The sequence below is a fragment of the Anastrepha ludens genome, chromosome 2, assembly GCF_028408465.1.
Source record: "Anastrepha ludens isolate Willacy chromosome 2, idAnaLude1.1, whole genome shotgun sequence".
Taxonomy (NCBI): domain Eukaryota; kingdom Metazoa; phylum Arthropoda; class Insecta; order Diptera; family Tephritidae; genus Anastrepha; species Anastrepha ludens.
Window position 1 is genome coordinate 10000001 of NC_071498.1, and position 24166 is coordinate 10024166.

A 24166-nucleotide genomic window follows, 5' to 3' on the forward strand; every position below is an offset into this window, starting at 1 on the left:
ATGTTTTTTTGCCACATTTTGACCGATTGCCACGCCCCCTTTATATATTTCTTCACATTATATAGATATAAACCTTCCTCTTCAATCAATCTATCTTTAAAAAAAAACCGCATCAAAATCCGTTGCGTAGTTTTAAAGATTTAAGCGTATAAGGGGACATAGGGACAGAAAAAGCGACTTTGTTTTATAATATGTAGTGATTATCTTATAGTATATAGTATATAGTATATAGTATATAGTATATAGTATATAGTATATAGTATATAGTATATAGTATATAGTATATAGTATATACTATATAGTATATAGTATATAGTATATAGTATATAGTATATAGTAGTAGTAGTAGTATTTAGTGAAAATGTATCGGAAACTAAAGAGAAATAGTTCACGAGCAGTTATATTTGCCCATTATTATACATGTTGTGGCCCATTCCTCTGTAATTATGAACTGTTCAGTTTCTTTGTTATTAATTTAATGGACATTCCCAGTGTCAGTGGTCACAGTGAGGCATCATAAATAAAAAACAAAAATAAAAACTCGTAGAGCAGCTTGGCTAACACTCTGTCCAAAAACTCACTGGCAATTCATTATGAAAATATGAAACTAAAAACACAAATGCACACAAAGTAACTTTCATATTTCGGATGACAAATCTCTGGTCATTTTATTTGTTTTTAATGGTTTTGCAAAAATGCTAAAATATAATGGAATAGGCTTTGTGTATTCGCCTTTTTCCTTGAACACAAACATAAAATAACAAACTTTTTGTTCCTACTTTATACTTAATTTATAGTCTCACTTTTGCACCAATACCCGCCTCTTTTATGGTTTATACACGCAGTACACATTTTCGGGCGACAACGAGTCACGCCCATGCCCTTAATTTTCATATAGTAACCCACATAGCGCATGGGTTGTATTGAATGTGAATACACGAGCGCGTGTGTGTGTGTAAGCTTAAGTGCTTGCCCTTCTACGTCATGTCCGTGGCATTTACTTGACATTTATGGCCGAGTATTTACATAAAAATACTAAATGCAGAGAAGCAGAAAGAAAGGTGAGACGACCATAAGTATATTTGATGTAGCATTTCTTGTATGTATTTGGGCTTGTATTATTAGAACATATCTAAAAAAGTAAAGTCTGCAATGAAATTTCAGAAATAATCGAAGTGGACCGGGATGTTAGTAGTCGTAGCAGCGCCTAAGAGCTAAAGGTCGACCATAAACAGTTTTACACTATTTGCGCAAAAACTTTACGCAAAAGTAATGGATTTATTTTCTCCCAAACTAATATATATATATATATATATATATACATTTCATATATAGCTCATAAATAGTCATATATAGCTTACGAAAGCCATCTAATGCAAAAAGTTCATTAATCGCTGTGGTGCCTAATACGAATTAATATCTAGTCGGCAACGTAAAACATCGCTACCAGCTTCCTTCGGGAAATAAGATAATACATAGAATGAAATTTTGTATTTATTTTTGTTAATTTTTTCGAGCGATTAGTTTCGTCAATATCTTCACATGGACTGCTTGGACCCTTGATTGTTTACCGATATGCGAGCCCATTCGCGACCGTTCGTATTCAGATGCTCTTCCTGATTTCGTATATTAAAAGGAAATCGAGTAGTTTTTCTCCACCCAAGTAGGCACGTCAATGATTCTAATTATGAGTTTTGGAAAATTGAATCGTCTTTACGAACTATTGGAGCAGCAAAATCATTTAGCAAGTCTCTTATATCTTCATACTAAATTTCTAATTGCCTAGTGATATCACTACAAACATTAAATAGAACGCCACCTTTCATTGTCTTCCATGTCCGCCTCATTGCTTACATATTCAGCTGATGGCGTAACATACACAACAGTTTCTGCAAAGCTATCATCCTCGTCCATACTCAAATTTTCTAACACATTTTCTATTTATTTAGTTTCTGCTGTTTATAGGAAATATCGAAGAAAATAAATTTAAACAATTGCACCAGTTTTGCTTTGAGCTTTCTAGCAAACATAGTTGAAAGAAAAATCAGTATTTACATTACTACTTCTTTCGCCAGTACAATACTATTTCTTTTCTTTGCTATTAAGTAATGCTATTTAAAAAAAAATGCATGAAATTTATGAAACTCGACCCACGTTCAATGAGTTAAATTTGTGAGAGCTGCTGCATTCGAAAGAGAACACTTCTTGGCTGAAATACTTGTGTCATATATGAACCACTCCCGTATTTGTATGCCCAAAAAGAGGCTGGCTGTAAAGCCGGTTTACTGAAGATAGTTTAACGTGACAACGTCATAAGAAAATACTGATGTAATGGTTGCATTTTTCAAAACAAAATTTTAATTTTATTTGTTTGATAGATATTTTGTATGGATATAGAGAAGGAGGTAAATGGAATCGCAATGTAATTGATCAAGTTACATTTACATAAACGTGAAAAATTACGAAACATTTATGAACTTCAGGAAAGATATGTTCAATTTCGATTGTGCATTAGAGGTTATGACGCAGGCGGTCTATCATCCTCCCAATTCGGATTCCGTAAGGCTCGCTCAACCACAGATGCAATAGCTGCGGTTAAAACCATTGCGCAGAAGGCAATCGAAGGAATTCGGTGGTTATGCGGTAGCAACGAGTACTGCCTAATGGCAACTCTAGACGTAAAGAACGCCTTCAATACCGCGAACTGGAACCAGATCCTGATGGCGCTTGATTGCTTCCAGGTTCAAACCCACCCTTCGCTATAATACCGATGCGGGTATTAGGGAATATAAAAAAACTGGTGGAGTCCCACAAGGCTCAGTCTTAGGCCCAGGCAACCAGGCTTTCGGCATGGTAAAAGTATGGCTGCGCAAGAACGGTCTACTCTTGCGGATCATAAATCGGAAGTAGTGCTCATTAGCAGCAGAAAGAAGGTGGAGTCGGCAAACATAGTGGTGGGCGAAAATACCATAGGATCGAAGCCGTTCATTAAATACCTGGGCGTAATAATCGACCATAGGTTGAACTTCAGAGATCACCTATCACACGCGAGCAGCAAAGCGGCAGAGGCAGTAACAGCACTGACACGCATAATGATGAACACTAAAGGCTGTAGGCTAAACCGCAGGAGACTACTTAATACCGTGGTCTCTTCGATTTGCAGCTCCAGCATGGGCGGAAGCCACAAATTGCACCTCATATGTGAAGTGCATGAAATCAGTGTACCGATTAAGTGCCCTCAGAGTGTGCTGCGCGTTTCGAACGATATCCGAAGACGCCATTATGGTTATTGCAGTGCTACTCCCAATAAATTTAATGGCAAAAGAGCACGCTGAAGATTACCAAAACAAAGCTACTTCAGAGCGGCAGACAATACGCAAGGAAGCAAGAGAGCGAAGCTCGCATTCATGTCAGGGAAATTGGAGTTCGTCCCTGAACGGACGCTGGAAGTACCGTCTGATTCCCTTTATAACCAAATGGGTTAACCGTAAACATGGACAGTTAGACTATTATCTGACCCAAATACTGACGGGACATGGGTGTTTTAAATCTATATATATAAAAATGAAATGATGTTCGTTTGTACGCATTTTTTTGGGCCGATACGAGGCCAATTTTATTCGTTCTTTTTTCATGTTATAGGGATCCACTAGGGGAAGGTTTTTAGGAAAAAAAATTTTTTTTTAATATTTTCTTCATATAAAAAAAAAGAAAAAATCAAAATATTGTACAAATTGTGTTTTTAATGAAAATTCATTTTCTGTGTACAACTTTTTTTGAATAAATATACCAATTTTTCGTTATTGTGAAACGATTTGTGTCGTGTTGCTAAGTTGCAAATTTTTTTCGACGGAGAGTAAACATAAACACAGAGGTTTGTACGCTCTTTATGAAGAGAAATGCTTCAGTACACATACACGAACGCCGAACTACTGATTTGTGTTTTGTGTGCAGTTCATTTGTAAGAGCAACAAGTGTGTTGACCAAGGATAATAGATTTACCAAGGTTTGCCAGACAAGAAAACAGTTATTCGCCTCTCAGAGATTTGATAGAAGTTGTTTTTGGGTTTACGTTAAACGCGATATACATTTTGTAAGAACAAAGGAAATGTTCAAACGGTTTGTTTGCGAATACCGCACACCAGAGCACACCACTTTATACCTTTCCCCATGTGATGTGGAAGAAAAAATTTGTTTTTTCAGTTTTCTTTGGGTATTCACATCGATAAGATTACAATAGAATACATTGTTCCCGGATTGATACGAATTGAAAAAAATAACATTACATTTTCGGAATGGCAGACTTAAATAAAGTTGTGTATTTATTTACCGAAGATGATGAACACATGAATACACAAAATTCAGATAACTCCAACGATATGAGCGTGTTTGAAGGGAATTCAGATCGATGAGGAAAATGTGATTGTTGTTTCAGACAAAAATTCAACGAACAACGAGTCAAAGACGGAAATTGTTCATCACGAAACGAAAACACAATCCGAAGTTCTCAATCGATAACTGGAGCGTGAATACCATTATGATTGTAATGAACTAAACACATTTGTAACATCAAATATATCGTAATTGAATGACCAACAGCAACATGTTTATGATACAATCATGAATAATGTTAGCCATGGAACTGGTGGATTGTTTTTCTTGGATGCTCCTGAGGGAACAGGAAAGACCTTTTTGATTTCATTGATATTAGCAACAATTCGATCAGATAATAACGTTGCATTGGCACTCGCTTCTTCCGGAATTGCGGCTACATTACTGGAAGGCGGTCGCACAGCACATTCTGCATTAAAGTTGCCTTGAATATGCAGGTAAATGAAACACCAACATGTAATATTTCGAAAACATCTGGAATGGCAAAAGTTCTTAAAGTATGTAAGCTCATCGTATGGGACGAGTGTACTATGGCACACAAGAAACCATTGGAATCACTTGATAGAACTTTGAAAGATCTACGAGGAAGCCAAACAGTCTTTGGAGATGCCATGATTTTATTGGCTGGAGACGTCAGGCAAACATTACCTGTGATCCCAAAATCTACGGCTGCAGATGAAATCAATGCATGCTTAAAATCATCGTATTTATGGAGACATGTAAACACGCTTACACTTGCTACAAGCGTACGTGTTCAAGTACAGAACGATCCGTCAGCAGCTGAATTTTCACACCAATTACTGAAAATCGGAAATGGACATTGCCTAACAATTTCTGCACTTTTGCACAGTCTAAAGAGGCATTGATACAGAGTGTATTTCCAAACATAGTTCAACATTACAAAAACCATGATTGGCTCAGCGAAGGAGCAATTTTAGCTGGGAAAAATAAGGGCATCAATGATATAAATGCAGCTATTTTGGATCAAATACCTGGTAACATAGTTGCATATAAGTAAGTCAATGGACACTATTACTGCTCAAGATGATGTCGTAAATTATCCAACTGAATTCTTAAACTCACTCGATTTGCCAGGCCTACCACCTCATAATTTACGATTAAAAATTGGAGCACCGATTATTATGCTGCGCAACATTAATGTGCCACGACTTTGCAACGGTACCAGACTCGCTTTGAAAAAGCTAATGGGTAACGTTATCGAAGCAACAATTTTGAAAGGGAAGTACAAAGGAGAAGACGCTTTGATACCCTGAATTCCACTGATTACGACGGATTTACCATTCGATTTCAAACGTTTGCAGTTCCCTATTCGCCTTGCCTTCGCTATGAGAATTAATAAGGCGCAAGGACAGTCTCTACAAATGTGCGGTATTAATTTAGAATACCCAATTTTTTCTCATGGACAATTGAATGTAGCTTGCTCACGAGTAGGCAAACCATCGTCATTATTCACGCGAAAGATGAAAAAACCAAAAAACGTTGTCTACCAAAAAGTGTTACAATGAAGTTCGAATGAAATTGTATCAAAGAATTTGCTTTGTTTCGTATTAATTTTATTCTCTTTCAGCAAATCATTGAATTTATCGTCTAGCGAAGCGGGCGAGGGTACGCTAGTCCTATCTATATAGGTTTAAGCACGAAGACGACCTGTACTGTTCTCATTGTGCACCAGCTGTAGAAGACACAGAACATGTTTTGTTTTTCTGCCCGCGATTTGTGTTCGAAAGGGAGGAATTAATCACTAGGGTGGGGAAGCCAATTTCGGCTGATAACCTAATGGATATTATGTTAGAATCAGAAGAAAATTGGTCCGCTGTATGTAATATGGCAAAAATGGTAATCTCCAAACTGCGTCGCGCTGAACAACAGCGCAGATCTTCATGAAGAGGCAATAGGCCGCTCCCCTTCCCGTCAAGTATCAGGGTGTTTTTTTTAGAGGTTAGGTTTTCAAGATGAAATAAAACGTATATAATTTAATGTTATGGCCAAGAATTTAGCTTTATTATAAAGATAAGGGTTTGCCATTATGTTTTAAAAATGATTTCGGGCAAGTGGCCGCCGCGGCTGGCTCGAATAAATTCCAGCCGAGAGGCCCAATTTTCGACCACTTTTTGCAGCAATTGGGGCCGTATGTCAGCAATAACGCGCCGAATATTCTCTTCCAAGACGTCAATCGTCTCGGGCTTATCTGCGTAGACAAGCGACTTCACATAGCTCCACAAGAAATAGTCCAGCGGTGTTATATCGCACGAGATAATGCGCTCACCAAAAGTTTCCTTCAATAAATCGATTGTTGCGTTGGCTGTATGGCATGTAGCGCCGTCTGTTGGAACCAAAGGTCGTCCACATCAACATCGTCCAATTCAGGCACGAAAAAGTCATTAATCATGGCTCTATAGCGCTCTCCATTGACTGTAACATTATGGCCGGCATCATTTTTAAAGAAATATGGACCAATGATTCCCTCTGCCCATAGAGCACACCAAACAGTGACTTTTTGAGGATGTAACGGCGTCTCAGCAATGGCTTGTGGATTATGTTCACTCCAAATGCCACAATTTTGCTTATTGACATACCCATTCAACTAAAAGTGAGCTTCATCGCTGAACAAAATTTTCTTGTGAAAATCGGGATCGGTGGCCATCTCGTTTTGGGCCCAAATTTGCACGATTTGCAAACGTTGTTCAGGTGTAAGTCTATTCATTATGAAATGGCAAACCAAACTGAGCATAAATCAAGTGACAGCTGTCAAAAAGACCATCTACGAAAAAAGTAGTGCCAACTTGAAAACCTAACCTCTAAAAAAACACCCTTTACAACTAATAGTTTTCGCATTCACCTATTTTTTTTTCTTACAATTCTCAGAAGTAATCGAGTGCTCTTTTCCTAGAAATTTCTTTCAAGACTTTCGTTTATTTCTGTTGCTTAGTTCTCTTATCGTGAAATTCCTTCAACCATTTCCATTTCTAAGTTTCTAAATTTGTTATGCTGGCGGCAAAAATACTGAAGATTTCAACTGTATCTGTTAGAATGCATGAAGAAACGATTGAATCAATTACTTTTGTACGAGAGCAGAAAAAGAATAAGATGAAGAAAAACCTTCAAAATTGTGTAACTTAGTATTTAATATTCTTCGGATCCAACATGCTGATTTGTGAAGAAAAAAAGTAGTGCGCTAGTTGTGGCACTAAACCTACATTTGTGTGTGGCAAGCGTGGCAATGCCCTTGACTTTGTATGCCACTCAGCATACCGATTTCTAGGAAACTCTTTCTTTGCGTTTATTTTTGGTTTTTTGCTCACTAAAATCGGCTTGAGTTGCTGGAAAAGGTTATTTTCGCAGACAATTGAGCACAACACTAGAAGCAAAATGAAAGAAAAAACAAAAGAAAAAAATGTGTATGTAAAAGCAAAAAAGCGCAGAAATTTGTATGCGACACATTGTGGCTGCATCAAATGCGCTGAAAGTTTGAGGTGATTAAATTGTTCTGTGACGCGTGGCATAGGATAATAAAAGTCATCCGTGGCACGAACCTCAACCCGTGCAACGTCACTGTCTCTCACTCTACGCGTACATCAGCGCACAAGAATTAGTGGAAGTAAAGTAGAGCAGAGAGTTGTGCATAGTTGCAACAGCAAAAGCAGCATACAAGAAGTCTGCAAGACAGGCGGTCAATCCCCAACGTTGCTCAACATTTGTCAATTCTGTTGCTGTGCGTGCATTTAAATAGATTTTTATATGCCTGTGTTTATGTTGTTAAGAGTTAAGCGACTGTGTAGGAAAATTTTATGAAAAAAATGAGTGTGAACTCAAAACTACGAGTAATTAGTTATCTTTGGAAGCGAAGGTTATGTAATACATATTTATTAACCCCATAAAGTTAGTCTAGTCACCGGAGCATGTGCTGCCCTTAATGTAGTCTTAATGTCTCACGTTATTTCCATCGCTGCTCAGAGTGCAATCAGGTTACAGGAGTTTGACTTCAGAAGACAATCTCGAAACGGAGACGGTCGCAATTTTAGGCAGTTGACACAAATTTCTCTGAACAACGTACAGATTTCTCTATCCGCAAACTTGGGGGACATCCAGGGCAATTTTTCCAAGTAGGCAGGATTGGAATGAAGGGAAAATCTGTACCGATGCTGCTACCTCTGTCTTCACTAACGGCTCCAGAGATTTTCTCTAAAAAAATTGCCGAATACTTCAAATGTTTTTCAGGCAGAAGTCTTTGCGTTCCTGCATACAAGCAAAATGCTTAGGGGTCGCGGGAGCGAGGGAGATATCAGCAGTTTTTTTGATAGTCAATTTGTGATCAAGAACCTCACGAAGCCAATATGCAAATTTTAATTGGACAACTCTTGTAAGGAGGAGAACAAATCTCTTAGATGTGCAAGTAAAATTTCTCTGATTTGGGTTCCAGGACATAGGAACAAAGAGGGAAATGAAACTGCTGATGAGGATGTCAGGAAGGTTTCAGAGGGCACCCTCCCGGTCAACGGCATACACCTGGTTATTGTTAAAGGGGAGTTGTACAAATTATTTTGCAGGAAAGATTCTATGGCTCTAGTACAATAGACGCAGAACGCAGATAGTCCTGGGGACTCCATACCATTCAATTTCCAAACTTGAAGCTGTGCTTTTCGGTCATTGGACGATCAGCAAATACGCGGAAAAGCGAGTTTTATCTTTTAACCCTCATTGCAGATGCTGTGGGGACCCTTCAGAGAAGGAGACTGTAGATCACTTTCTCTGTAAATGTCCGGGCTTGGCAGCTAGACGATTAAGATCACTGGGTGTTCCTTTCTTCGACAGCCTGGGGTAGTGTGCCAACCGTCTCCATTGTATCAAATAAATGGCTGTAAATATCTGCCCGTTGGAGGTTTCAAAATGGCGCTTTAGTTCTATTTGGAGAGTGCCAATCAGGTACTTCAATCATTTCGCCTACCTACATATATACATATATATATATGTATATATATTGTATATAATTGGCGCGTTCACCCTTTTTGGGTGTTTGACCGAGCTACTCCTCCTATTTGTCATGTGCGTCTTGATGTTGTTCCACAAATGGAGGGACCTACAGTTTGAAGCCGACTCCGAACGGCATATATTTTTTATGAGGAGCTTTTTCATGGCAGAATACAATGGGAGGTTTGCCATTGCCTGCTGAGGGGCGACCGCTATTAGAAAAAAACTTTTCCTTCATTTTGATGTTGCACCGAGATTCGAACCTACGATCTCTCTGTGAATTCTGAATGGTGATCACGCACCAACCCATTTGGCTACAGCGGCCGCCTACCTTTAAATATATAAATAATTATCGTAAGGAACTTTCGAACCTACAGGTCTTATATCTCGTTTTGTTCAATTTAGTTTACCACCACTCCTGTTTTATCAGTCCTCATCCTATGCCATATTTCGTTAGGAGTTTTTGAAAAAAAGCGCATAAATTTCTTCAATCAAAATGACTTGCGGCTTTATTGCATATTTACTTTATTCCGTTCTATTTGCAATTATCTTCACTTGTGTACAAAAAATCTAATGAATTTCATTAAAAAAGCTATTAGAAATCTAAGAGTCATGTACTTGCTTTAAAAATTAGTCTATGTGCCGTAAAATCTTTAGTTGCAGATTGGAAGCTTGTTTCACATTTTTCCTGCAAGGGAGTATCCCAGTCTTCACACACACACACACACACATACATATTTATATAGCAGCGAAATGGTAATTGAATTGGCGAAAATGAAATACAAACTTGCGCGTCAAAGTGGTAAATTTTTGTTTTAAAGCAGTCTGCGGCGCCTCTGCCGCGGAGCAGGCGAATGACATAGCCTATAAAAGGGCTACAGTAAAAAAGCGCTGATGGGCACTTCAACTTGGACATTTTTATGTCAGTTTAACCTGATTTTTGGTTAATGATCTTTTATTTTCAAATTTAAGATTATTTGCCATAAACCTTGTCGTCTTTAAGTTAAGTTCACTTTTGCGATATTTGGAATAATTGCGTGCTAATTCATGTGATTTTTGTCATACTATTTCTTACACTGGTAATCTTATTACACAATTAAAATTGTACAGGTCTATGTAGACAAACTGCACATGATATCTGTTTTAGACGTAAAGACCTGCTCTGGTGCAAATTGCAATTCCAACCGCTACATGGTTGTAGCTGCCTCGCGACAGTAAACAAGAAACGAGAATCAGGCGCTGGAATATTGAAAATATTGAGAACAAACGACGTGAAAAAATAACCAAAAAAAAGTTTGAGCAGCTGCAACAGGGAAAGTAACACACTTCAGATATAAACGAATTATGGAACTCAATTAAATATATAATAATAAATAAAGCAGCAACTACAGTCATAGACCAAAAAACCAATACAAGACATTAATGGCATGACAACGAATACGGAGTAGCAAACGAAAAAAAAAATTAATATACGTAAATTCACATGAGCCGACCTAAAAGGCAAAATTTACTAGACTATCAAGTTGAAGGAAAAAATACCACAGATATGGTAAGCAGAAAAAATAACAGAAAGATCACCTCCAATGTGCCTAAATTGGTGGTACTACCTAATTTGGTAGTACAACAAATTGAGAAGGATGTTGGAGCAAATAAAGTACGAGACATGTACCGAATCATAAGGAAAAACACTAAAGGTTTTCAGTCAACGTCTGCAAAGACAAGCAACGTTACTCGATAAACGATATAAATGGAATTTTGAATGTATGGAATGATATGCCCACATACCAATACAATTTATATGGCTGGAAATAGAATAGAACCACCTTCAATCTAAGACACCGTAGACGCAATTAGTAAGCTTAAAAACTATGAGAGCTTTAGCCGTGATGCAATCAATACGGTGGAGTCAAACTCCACAAACGCTGACATCAGCTGGTATTGCAAATATGATTATAAGAAGAACTTCCTGCGAGGAGGGAGAATAGAATAATTGCACTCATACATAAAAAAGGGGATTAACCCAAATAAGCACACTACAGAGGCGTCCTTCTGCCGAATGCATGCTACTAAATATTTTTAAATATTCTAATGGGTGGGTATTCAAGGGCCGATGTTGAATGTAAACCACACCTAAGCTTCAAGCTGTTTTTTGCATTTTATTTAACATTTTTCAATTTCAGACTAACTCAATTTGAACCATGAAAAGATACACAATCAAGCAACGCGCTAAAGCTATTCAGGCTTATTATAAAAACGGGCGTTCAAATCAAAATGCATATCGCGCACTTTCGAAGAAAATCATCTTTAGTTATGAGGCACATTTTCATCTAAGTGGATTCGTCAATAAGCAGAATTGCCGCATTTGGGCGAATGATAATCCAAGAGTGATTGCCGAAAAAACTAATGCACCCACAAAGAGTGGCCGGTCAGGCAGTTCTGTGAATAATGTTCGCTATCGTGAGATGATAACGAACTTTTTATGGGTTGAATTGGAAGATATGGATGTGGACGATATGTGGTTTCAACAGAACGGTGCCACTTGTCACACAGCTAACGAAACAATGGCCCTTTTGCGCGAAAAAATTTGATGGCCGAATAATCTCACGTCGCACCGATGTCAGTTGGCCGCCAAGATCATGTGATTTGACACCGTCGGACTTCTTTCTTTGGGGTTATTTGAAAGAAAAGGTGTACGTCGATAAGCCAGCAACAATTCAAGAGCTAAAGGAGGAGACAATTCGGCACATTAACGGCATAGAACCTCAATTATGCCTCAGCGTCATCGAAAATTTGGACCATCGGATGGAGATGTGCCGCCGATGCCGCGGCGGCCATTTGGCCGAAATTTTTTTTCTGTTCGTAATTGAGCTATACCAATATTATCATAATAAGGAGAAATGACAATAATTTCCTAAACAAAATGTATTTTATTCAAAATCAACACCGGCCCTTAAAACTGAACCATCCTTTATAAAATAAGTTAAAGGAATGCGTTGAAAAAATTATCAGCCACTATCACTGAGGCTTGAGAACGGAGCGATCAACAATTCACCAATGCTTTTCCATGTCCGAAATATTTTTTTTTTTTTTTTTTTTTTTTTTTTTTTATTGAAACGTTATAAATATTTAAATACATTTCATTCTATTACACCTAGTTCACAACTATCAAGTAATATTATTTTATTAAATTCAACAGTATTTACAGGAAACACGTATATAACTGGAAGACAGCTGACAGAAATTTACATATATTTGTCAGTCATCAAAATTTCTGGAACAAGATCATTTGGTTTTTTTCGTTTAAGTCTCCGGCATTGGCCATCTAAATTGGCAAGTCGGCGAGCCTCCGGGTTAGTATGTTTTTCGAGTCTTTCGGCATGAGCTACAGCGTAATGTTTGACAACTTCTGATACTAATGACATCTTTAGGTCACGATGTAAATCAGTGTTCCTCACATACCATGGCGCGTTTACTGCGTTCTTTAAGAACTTGTTTTGAAATCGTTGTATTTTTTCGATATGAGTTTGTTTGGCACAGCCCCATAGTTGTATACCATAAGTCCACACAGGTTTAAATACTTGTTTATAAATTAAAAGTTTATTTTGTATGGAAAGAGGAGACCTCCTTCGAGTAAGCCAGTTTAATTTTTGCATTTTGAGGATTAATTCCACGTGTTTTATTTTAACGTGCTCTTTCCAGCATAGTTTGGCATCAAGCGTCATCCCTAAGTACTTCGCCGTATTGGAGTAAGGAATTTTCGTGCCAGAAATATATACAGGATTATATTGAATTTTTTTGTTTGTAAAATCCACATGAAGTGACTTGGCTTCATTAAGTTTTATACGCCACTTTGTAGTCCATTCGGTGATTTTGTTAACATCTTCTTGAAGTTTGCGAGAGGACTGTGTCTCATCATCTCCAATTGCTAAAATGCACGTATCGTCAGCAAAGATAGCTATAGTGCTAGTCTCAGAGACCGGTAGGTCAGATGTGAAAAGCACGTAAAGTATAGGGCCAAGGATACTGCCTTGTGGAACCCCGGCTTTAATTCGCTTTAGGCTTGAATAAGAGCTATCGCACTTGATCCTGAAATATCTGTTATTTAGATATGAAGTAAATAGGTCCGAAAACTCCTTTGGAAGCAAGATTTTAATTTTATGGAGTAGTCCGTCATGCCATACTTTGTCGAAGGCCTGAGCAACATCGAGAAATATGGAAGAGCACACTTTTTTCTTTTCAATTGCTTCTTCTATCACATTTGTGATCCTATGCACTTGCTCGATTGTTGAGTGCTTTGCTCGAAATCCGAACTGGTGCGTAGGAATAAGGCGTTTGTTTTCAATCAAAGGCTTTAACCGCTGCAGAATTATTTTTTCGAGTAGTTTGGGCATTATAGGTAGCAAGGAGATTGGACGGTATGATGACACTTCGTGAGGACTTTTGCCAGGTTTTGGTATCATTATTACCTCTGAAATTTTCCAGTACGTTGGCACATATTTTAGCTTAAGGCATGCATTTATAATTTTTGTTAGCCTAATCAATGTTTTTTGCGGAATATTATTTAAGGTTTCAGCGGTGATAAGATCGAAGCCGGGTGCTTTTTTAGGTTTCAGGAGTTTTATTTCACGCTTTATCTCTGCAGGCGAAGACAAACAGAACTGGTTTTCAGCTTGATGAATATCTGTAAGCAATGGTGCATGATGTGCTTCATGAGGCTTAAATGTTTTTTCTAAGTGATCAGCAAAGACTTCCGTTTTTTCAATATCGCTCTTAGCCCACAAGCCATTGGGTTTTTTAATTGGAGGGTTTTGTATAGTTGGTCTTTTAAGGTATTTTGTAGATTTCCATAGGGAGTAGTCAGTACTTTTTTCCGCTGTTAGTTCCTGTACATAGTGATTGAAGGATACGTTTTTTAGTTTATTAATTTCTTCTCTTAAATGTTGAGTCATTTTATTTAACAAAGTTTTTAGCGATGGTTGTCGGGTTCGTTGCCACTTTTTTCTTAACTTTCTTTTTTCGGCGATAAGGGAATATATTTCATTTGGATAACGAAGTCCAGGTTGTTTTGCTGTTTGAGTTGGTGTGCTATACCATGCGGCATTTTGGATTTGTTGGGTAAGCAATAATACTTCTTCATCAATTTCATTATGTGACGAGAGTGTATTTTGTTTTTGAACGTTTTGATTAAGCGTATATTTGAAATACTCCCAATCAGTAAACTTGTTGGTCAGAGTAGGTGCTTGTTGTTTAAGTTCAATGCCTTCACTTAGTTTTAAATATACAGGGGAATGATCTGAATTTAGGTCTGTTCCTTCATATACTAGCAAGGATTTTTTGCAAATTTTTCTTACAATGAAGAAGTCAATTAGATCTGGAGTTTTATTTTGGTCTGTTGGCCAATAAGTAGGTTTGCCGGTGGAGATAAATTCACAGCCAGTTTCTCTTGCAGCTTTATAAAGTTCACGACCTTTAGTTGTTGTGAGTCTCGAGCCCCAATGAACGTGTTTTGCATTGAAATCTCCTCCGATTATGAGTCTCCCCATATGGTTTTGAAGTAGTTGTTTATACTGCTCTGATTTGATATTATGTCGTGGAGGACTATATACCGCAGTTAAGCATATTTCGCTCGTTTCGACATTTATTGCTATGCTAGTGGATTGGAATTCTTCAATGCAAACTTTTTCTTTTTCAATATGTCGTATACTATTTTTAACCAGAATTGCACTTCCTCCTCTGGCGTTGTTTAAAGGGTGATTTGTATAATAAGTGCTGTAATTTTTCATCTTTGCATATGTATGGGTTGTTAAGTGAGTTTCTGATATAAGACACACATCTACTTTTTCTATTTGAAGAACTAGTTCTAATCCGTTCAAATGTTTTGTTAAACCGTTCGCATTCCATGTCATAATTCGAAGAGATTTCTCCATCCTTATAAATTTTTATTTGCGAGCTTTTCGAGTCGATCCAGACGTTTTTCCAGAGATTTATAAAAAGTTTCTTGCTGGTTTAGGAGCGAAAGAATTTGGGAAAGTGAATCATTACTATTGTTTCCACTGTTTCGAGATTTGGGTATATTTTCTCTTGCAATATCTGCATATGTTTTAGTTTGTGCTGTTTGGACTGTTTGGAAATATTTGAAAAATACCACGAATACAAATTTATCCCATGCTATTTTTTTGTGCATTTGAAAAAAATGTTTGAAAAATTCAATCGAAAAAATATTGAATATTATCTAAAGATGTTAGGCATACCTTTTAAACTGGTACGTCTCATCAGCATAACTTTAACAAACACCTGGGCAAAAGTGGGTATTCAAAAAATGTCGCCAATCTTTCGATGTGGTGATCTCAGGTGCAAAACAGGGAGATGCGCTCTCATCCTTACTTCTCAACCTAGTACTACACGCTGTTATGACTGATATAACAAGTCAATTGTAAAAACTCAAAGTGCGTATTTAAAATTAAATAATGTGAAAAGTGAAACGTTTGTACGAAAGGTTTTTGACTGGTGATGCGACCAAGGCGATCGAATATTGCTCTTGTACGGGCCAGTGTTGAGACGTCGCCGAGAACATCCTAAAATCGCCGTTCTTAGCAGTTGGGCATTGCTCGGACCACTTTACAACGAATTATCCGCATTGATTTGCATTTATTCCCGTATAAGATTCAATTGACGCAAAGATTGTTGCCTGCAGACAAGCCTCGTCGATTGGAATGGGCCCAAAAATACATGGGTCCGTCGAATATGGGCAACCCTGTATATGGAAGGTGCCGCACGCAACGCAACATTGGTCTTACAAATCGGCAGCTATAGCTTTCAAAAAATCAAGGAATTTAAACCCCTTGGAGTTATGCTGAGCGCGTAGAAGCTCAGCTGGTGATGGTTATGTAAACAGAGGATAGGATATATTCATACGTACAATATAACTTACAGATAACTTACACAGTTCCTTACAAGCTGTCTTTCAAAGGTATCTTTCGATGTGAGTAGTGAATAATTCCTATTTTTTATGTAATCTTTAACATTTGTCAAGTAGGCATACGAGTATGTATAATTTTACACTATAGAACAACGCGTTAAAATAATTCAAACTTTTTACAAAAATAGTCGATCTTTAAGAATAACATTTCATAAAATTCGAGAATTTTTTCGGTTGAAATAGTCATCTGAGTGAGTCGAGAATTCAATGCGCAAAGTGTTGCTAAACAACCTTCAACGTCGATATTTCGACGTTCTCAACAGTGGGCACTTGGATGATGTTATTTCTCACATTCAATTGTTGGAGCAGTATTTTGAATAAAAATAGTGAAAACTGAGAGAATCTACATCTTTTATTTTAAAACAACATATAGGTGCGTCTGTTGATATACCCTTTATCTAGATAATACGTATTTTAAGGTATTCCATGGGCTTGTTCTATAAATCGACAAGGTCTACATATATAATCTATAGATTTTGTTTAAATTTTTATTACCATTTAAATGAAATTAAAATGATTTTAATGACAGCCTTTCTGCTTATCTCAATCGCACTCGTTACGCTAGAGTATGGACCAGTCTAAATAATTTTAGCATAAGAAAAAATTAATTTTGATACCAAACTGACGTTCTTTTTTCTTATCTTTATTGTTTTTCACTACCAAATTACGAAAAAAAAAGTTTTTTTTCCAAACATACAAAATTTTCACTCGAAAATGTCGTCAAAAATTTTTCAATCACAGTCCATACATTTTTTTTTTTAAATTGGATGAAAAAAAAATTGTGGTGCGTGATTCAAAAAAATGTAGACAAATTCTTTTTTTAACTTTTATATATTATTTTTCATGTGATTCAAAATGAATGAGTTTTTTAAGTGATTCAAAAAATTTCGAAAATATAAAAAATTCAGGAAAAAAATTTTTTTCTAAATTTTGAAAAATATAAAAAATTTAAAAAACAAAGATTTTCTAAATTTTTTGAATCATAGAAAATTCAAAATTTTAAAAATGTAAAAAAAATAAAAAAAAGTTTTTTCAAACTAACAGTCTTTCTCATCGTAAACCACGAAAATTTGTTTTTTAAACAAAAAATTGTTTTTTAAAAAAACAAAGCTTTTTCAATCACAACCCATACAAATTTTCTTTTGTTTTTGTCAAAAATATCAATTTTTTCAAAATTTTTTAATTTTTTCTTTTTAAGGAGCCAATCTTATATATAGTTCTATATTTAAGCCACGCTTTTATAATTATGAAGACTATTATTGTAAGAGAAAGAACGACCCTAATTTCATGCTTTAAGCAGTTCTCCCTCACATCTTTTGTCCTTCATAGATTTAATTAATTTTGTATAAGAAAATAAATTTTTTTGAGACACAAAAAAGTAGATGAAATGTTGAAGAAAGCTAAGTTTTAAATATTAATCGTAAATTAAGGGCGAAATGTTGAAAGTGAAGAAATAAATGTAATTTAAATTGCAAAAAAAAAATCTTTAATTAAAATATTCTTTTTAAAATTTTTTTCATTAATTTTCGTGCGTTGGATATGCAACAAAATAAGAAAACGTTAGTGTTGGGGCTTCGTAATTGAATATTTTTGCTCTAATTTTGTTGCCTAACGTAATTAATTAGTGCTATTTAAATTTGTTCGATGTTAATTTATGCAATTAAATAATCAAAGAATTGATTTTTTTTGTTTTTTTTGTGGTTCAATTGTATGAATTTGGCTCATTGCTGAATTTTTTAACCAAATTTTTTTTTTTACAATTCAATTGATTGTTAAAAGTTTAAAGGAATGCATAATTGGCCTTTTTTGCATAATTAATTATCTTTTTGTGCTGCGTTGACAAAAAATTTAAATGCAAATCACACAATTCAATAACTCAGCGAAGTGATGAGTTGACATTGATTGACAAAATGATTGACGCCATTTGTCTACAAAAAACATACGGAAGGGAATAAAATGTTGGCCAATAAGTTCAGCTCGAAATTGCTTCTAATTAATAGTTTCAACTATGAAATGCTCGTTAATGGCAATATAATTGGAAAAGGGAGAAGCGACAAAAGGGTTAAAAGGTGGAATTTTTCTGGTTTTTTTCTTAATTTTTTTATATTTTTATTTTTTAAATTTACGTATGGAGATGCATTTATTGTTACATCAGTTTAGCCTATTGATACAATTGGCGGGGTTTCATAATAATTTCTCATTACGTCGGGTGTTTTTTTGAGCTACATGAGAACTATCGATATCAAAAACTATGATCTGATAGCTGAGAATGGTAAACAGTGTGGGCATTTCTGTTCAGTAACGCATTCAGTTTGGCAAATCGTTATGAATCGTTTAACGCCAGAGCACAGCTTCCGAATTGTGGAAATTTACTTTGAAAAAAGAAAAACAAAATACAATAAATAAAAAGCTGTTCGCAAATTTCATAGAACTAAATGTGCGTCGTTCTTAACTATTTGTCCCTATCCCTGGACTACGTAAGCATCTTGGCTTAGTTGACTATTTTCATTTCAGACCAAATTATCATCGTTTTCGTCGCTTTTGTGCGGATTGGACCCATTTACATTTATTATCAGATTTTTTGGAAAAAGTAAGTTGGACTGATCCAATGAACCATGAAATTTTTCTTCCAGACAATATTTCTGTTTCGTATTATCGTTTCAAGTTCTTTAGCTCTTAAAAAACATCCTTGAAAATGAATTCTATTTGCTCTATGAAATGTTAAATAGACGAAAAAAAATGTAAATTAGTTTCATGTTTTCTAAAATGTACCGTTAGAAATACAAATCATATGTATCTCTGAAAACACAAAAAAATTCTTCCTTTCTGTTCACTTAAAAACCGCCAAAATGAGTGTTTCGTCATAAATTTGCGATTTTAAGCTCAGATTTTGCAAGAAATATACTTTTGAAAGTAACTCTGCGACTGCGACAATTCATTTCAGGGCTCTATACAACTTCAAAATCATATTTGACTAGCCCAGCCTTTTATTCTTTTCGCCTAAATGCATTTCAGTTTGACGAAGTTAAATACCAAAAAAAAAAGTGCGTGTAGCGTAGTACACATCACAGAAGTGAAACTTTCAAGGCAGTCAAAGAAAGAGGAAGAGATCCGAAAGAGAATGAGAGAGAGAGAGGGATAAAGCATATATACCTAAATAAATTCACAACATTTGCAGAGAATACAAATAGACAAAATTTACAAAAAACGGAGAAGGGTCGACCGGTGTAGGTAAACGCCCGACACAAACCGTGGTAACAACGCGCACTACTCCGAGCGTTTATCACCCGCACAAACGCAGCGATTCCAGGGCCGCAGCAACGGCTCTAATTACCACAAGGCAATACCAATAAATCCGACGCCGGAATGGATAGCAATTTATAGTACGCACAAGCACTAGTCAGGAAACGGAAAAGTAGGCACCAAAAAAAAAAAACGCCTACAAAATTGTGACCAAAAAATGCCACCAACAGTAGGTACCAAGAAAATATAACGCCAAAAAGTAGGCACCAAAAATATATTTCTTACAAGTTTGCACCAAGAAACAAGGGCCAAAAAGTAGGCAGTGTTATTTCTCACTAGAAATTAGCAACCACAAGAAAAACTCAGGAAAAATAGCCTAAAGTGTACTTAAGATATATATAAGGTATAGCTCTCTCTCTCTCCCTTTCCTCTACGTTATATCTTTTTTCTCTCTCGCGGAACGAAAATGCCCCAAACGTTGAATGGCCTTGAAATTTTACTCTCCATTCTCGTTCGTCCATCGACGCCTAAGAAGTTTCACTTCAAAAAACTATTTATTTTTCTCCCAATTTATAAATAAAAATTTATAATGACTTCAATGTTTGGCTCAACTCTAATTTAAAGTTGACATTTCATAACCTTAGAGCCATTTACAAAACCACATCGTTTAAAAAATCAGCGTCTAACATAAAATTCATTTCAGTGATTTTTGCTGCCTGCCAAAAATATCTGATTTATTTTTGAGAATCCATACACAAAAGCCTGCTAATGGAGGGTGGCTTTTTAATTTTATTTTTGTGCACTGTGCGTATTCACAGAGAATAAGTTTTCATTTTATTACATTTCTTTTTCTATCAAAGCATACAATTCGAAGTAATCCCCCAAATTGAATGAGCCGTAAAGCCCATTACCTTTCGACATTTTTCACAATCAATAATAATCAATTTTTGTACACAGCTAAATCCTATAAAATCCACATTTGTAGCTTCTTTAATACTTTTTGCATTTTTTGCCTTTTTTTGTTCTTTTTTTTTGTACACCTTTGACCTCCTGCACTTACCATTAATTGGCGAGAATATATTCAAGTAAAGGCAGTCTTCTGATTGATTTTCCAAAAATGGCAGCAACCTTTTCAAATACTCCAAACGGCCTTTGGGCATTTTCTCCAGCGCCGCCGTCTCATTTTGTATGTTGGGCAGGCGTTGCGGACAAACTGGACTGTATTTGTCCGAAATGCGTATGCCGTCCCATGGTGCAGGCGCACGTGTCGGACTAAACCTGCGGCAGCATGAAAAGAATAATAAAAAGAAAAAAAGAGAATTATAAAGAAAATGTTGTAAGGCTGCAAGGAAAATTGATTAGTGCGATTAATCACAGATTTCCTATTAAGTGGCTAAGTGCAGGCTGAGATTTTACCCAGCGTCACTACGTTTCAAATGTAAGTAAGTAAGGGAGAAAAAGTAAGGGATAAGCTTTAAATGATGGAGTAGAAATCAATTAAATTTACTGATTGCGGCATATAGTTAGTAAAAATAAAATGTTCTGCCCTTTCCCATACAACTTATATTGGTAATCTATAATCTCATTGGAATAATTTTCCACTGGCATGCAAACAAATTTTTTTGGTGTAACTGACACCCTGTTTTTACAACTTTAAATGCTGGCTTACTACCCGCAGCTTTTTCATTGCGAATTGGTCAGCGCTCGCAGATTTCATTGTGTTTTTCAGCTGTTATTTCCATTTCACCATTTTGTCATTTTCATAGTTTTTGTTTGACAAAACTTTGTCAATAAAATCTTATTCAGCAATTTTCCGCATGATTGCTGTGGCGGTAGATAACACTTGTTTTGTCGCCCATTGCAATTATGTGTTATTGTAATTATTTCACGTTTGATTGAATAAACTGCAACTCTCGGTAAAGTTTTTTGAAGTTGAATAGCTTGAAATTGCTTTTTGTTTTCAATGCTTGCATAATTTATAATAAAAAATTTTTAACAAGCATTGCGCGAGCCTTCTCCACGCATGACGTTTTGAAGAAGAAGATTTCCCTCGGCAAGATTAGGTTACCTTAGGTTGAAGCGGTTGTCCCGTGGGACATACTCAAAAATTTGAGAATACTTCCTATTTCTGCAGAACTGAGATCTTCCAATTCGCTAAAAAATTGTCTGCCTAGAATAGCAAATCTCCCTCTGGATAGAGCAGGACAATAGCACAGAAGATGCAAGATTGCCTCTTCCTCATAAAAACAACTTCTACAGAAGTCATGTGCTGGCCCACCCATCCTTTAGGCGAGCCCACCTATTAGACAGTGTCCCGTTATGACTGAAATCAGTGTGCTAAGGCTGTGCTTAGTTTGGCTTAGCAAAGATTCTGTGCGTTTAGTATTGAGAGTGGGCCACAGTCGTTGGGCGACTTTGTAGGTGGCTTCATAACGCCATCTTTCGTTTGCTTTTCTTACGATTTCTCCAAGGATAAGTTGCTTACATGTTTGTAAGGGTATGCCTATGCAATTGTCTATGTACACATCGGTCAACTTGGTACTGAGTCTCGCTAGTTCATCGGCTATGCAGTTAGCCTTAAAGTCGCGATGGCCAGGAACCCATATTATCCTTAAGCGAAATGACTTAGCCATCTCATTAAAAGATGTGCTGCATTTCATGGCTACTTTGGAGATTGTCGACTGTTTTGTGAGGGATTTTATCGCCGCCTGGCTGTCAGTGAAAATGTAGATGTCATTTCCACATATCGCATCATACTGTACCAGTCCATTATTGCCATCAGTTTAGCCTGAATGACACTACAGTAGTCGGGGAGCCGAAAACTGAAGGAGATCCCCAAATGTTCGAAGTATACACCTCCGCCCACCCAGCCCTCGAGCTTTGAACCATGCGTGTGCAGCCAGTGTATCATTCTGGGTTCCAATCGCCATTTCTTTCCAATTCGCCTTCGCAGGAGATTGAAATCCACAAGGTGCTTGCAAGGTTGGCCGTTAAAAAATATCTTGGAGGAGAACTGTCCAGAAGGAAGCTGAAACGTCAGAAAAAACTTGGAACGAAAGCAAGCTTCTTGTACAAAATAGAAACAGATGGAGGTGTTTTACTGCGACCCTATGCTCCAGTGGGAGAAACAGGAACCGATGATGATGAATGAGTAAGTATTCCGAGCTCTGGTTTATTATGTTTGTAGCAACATTATTAAGGTCTCTTATTTAGTAGTATTTACGTCTTAGGAAACATGTTGACGTGTCAGCCCAACGAAAGAGAGTTGTTTGTTATGATGGTTTAAGGGTATATTTAGATTTGTTAGAGGTAGCATAATTTATATTGAAGAAATGCGAGATTGCTCTCTTACTCGTTATCTATGGTTGTCTGTGCTATATGAAAAGTTGAAGAGTCTTTCAAAAGTGACGCCTAGGTGTCGGTACTGAATAATCGCTAGACGACACCTGTACTGATAACATATCGATCTTTTATGACAACATATTCAAAATTCGTGCTTTTTTTGGTGGAAATAATCGTCCGAATGAGTCGACAATTCAAACGTTGGTGAAAATTTTCGAGAAACTGGTTCTGCCGAGAATTGAAAAAGGACTGGCAGACCAAAACCTGGACGTTCTGTTAATATTCTGCTGCTGTGGCGCAAAGTGTTGCTGGACAATCTTCAATATATGTAAATATCTCAACGTTTGGTGGATTTTACCTGTAGATGTGCTCATGTTGGACATTTTTACTTATTATTTTTGAGTGCTGTGTTTTGAACAAAAATAGTGAAACTCGAAAGAACCTGCATGAAATACTATTTTACATACTTTATCTATTATCTATTATCTATTATCTATTATCTATTATCTATTATCTATTATCTATTATCTATTATCTATTATCTATTATCTATTATCTATTATCTATTATCTATTATCTATTATCTATTATCTATTATCTATTATCTATTATCTATTATCTATTATCTATTATCTATTATCTATTATCTATTATCTATTATCTATTATCTATTATCTATTATCTTTTATCTATTATCTATTATCTATTATCTATTATCTATTATCTATTATCTATTATCTATTATCTATTATCTATTATCTATTATCTATTATCTATTATCTATTATCTATTATCTATTATCTATTATCTATTATCTATTATCTATTATCTATTATCTATTATCTATTATCTATTATCTATTATCTATTATCTATTATCTATTGTCTATTGTCTATTATCTATTATCTATTATCTGTTATCTTTTATCTCTTATTTATGCCTGCTCCGAACGGCAGCTATTTTTTGTGAAGAGCTTTTTTGTGGGATAAATACACTCGGAGGTTGGCCATTTCCTGATTTTCCGAATGATAATCACGCACCAACCCATTCAGCTACGAAAGATCCGCGAGAGTCCTGTGGTCTATGCGAGGTCATTATTAGCTAACCCAGCTGACCTAAACTAACTCAACCATACTTTGCCTTTGCAATTAATGAAGGTCAATTACACATTTTTTTAATTGCAAAGTTCACATTTATGAGCCTGTTTTTTATATTTTTTTA

The 24166-nt window shown here is 36.1% G+C and overlaps 1 protein-coding gene across 2 annotated transcripts in view; it reads right to left on the reverse strand.

The window, feature by feature from the left end:
• LOC128863080 (neuroligin 4-like) overlaps nt 1–24166 on the reverse strand; it is a 334586-nt gene that overhangs the window by 303364 nt on the left and 7056 nt on the right. For both annotated transcript variants that reach the window (XM_054102016.1, XM_054102009.1), the window contains exon 2: nt 20664–20881. In XM_054102016.1, the coding sequence (XP_053957991.1) occupies nt 20664–20881 (218 nt within the window). The remainder of the gene's footprint in view (nt 1–20663; nt 20882–24166) is intronic.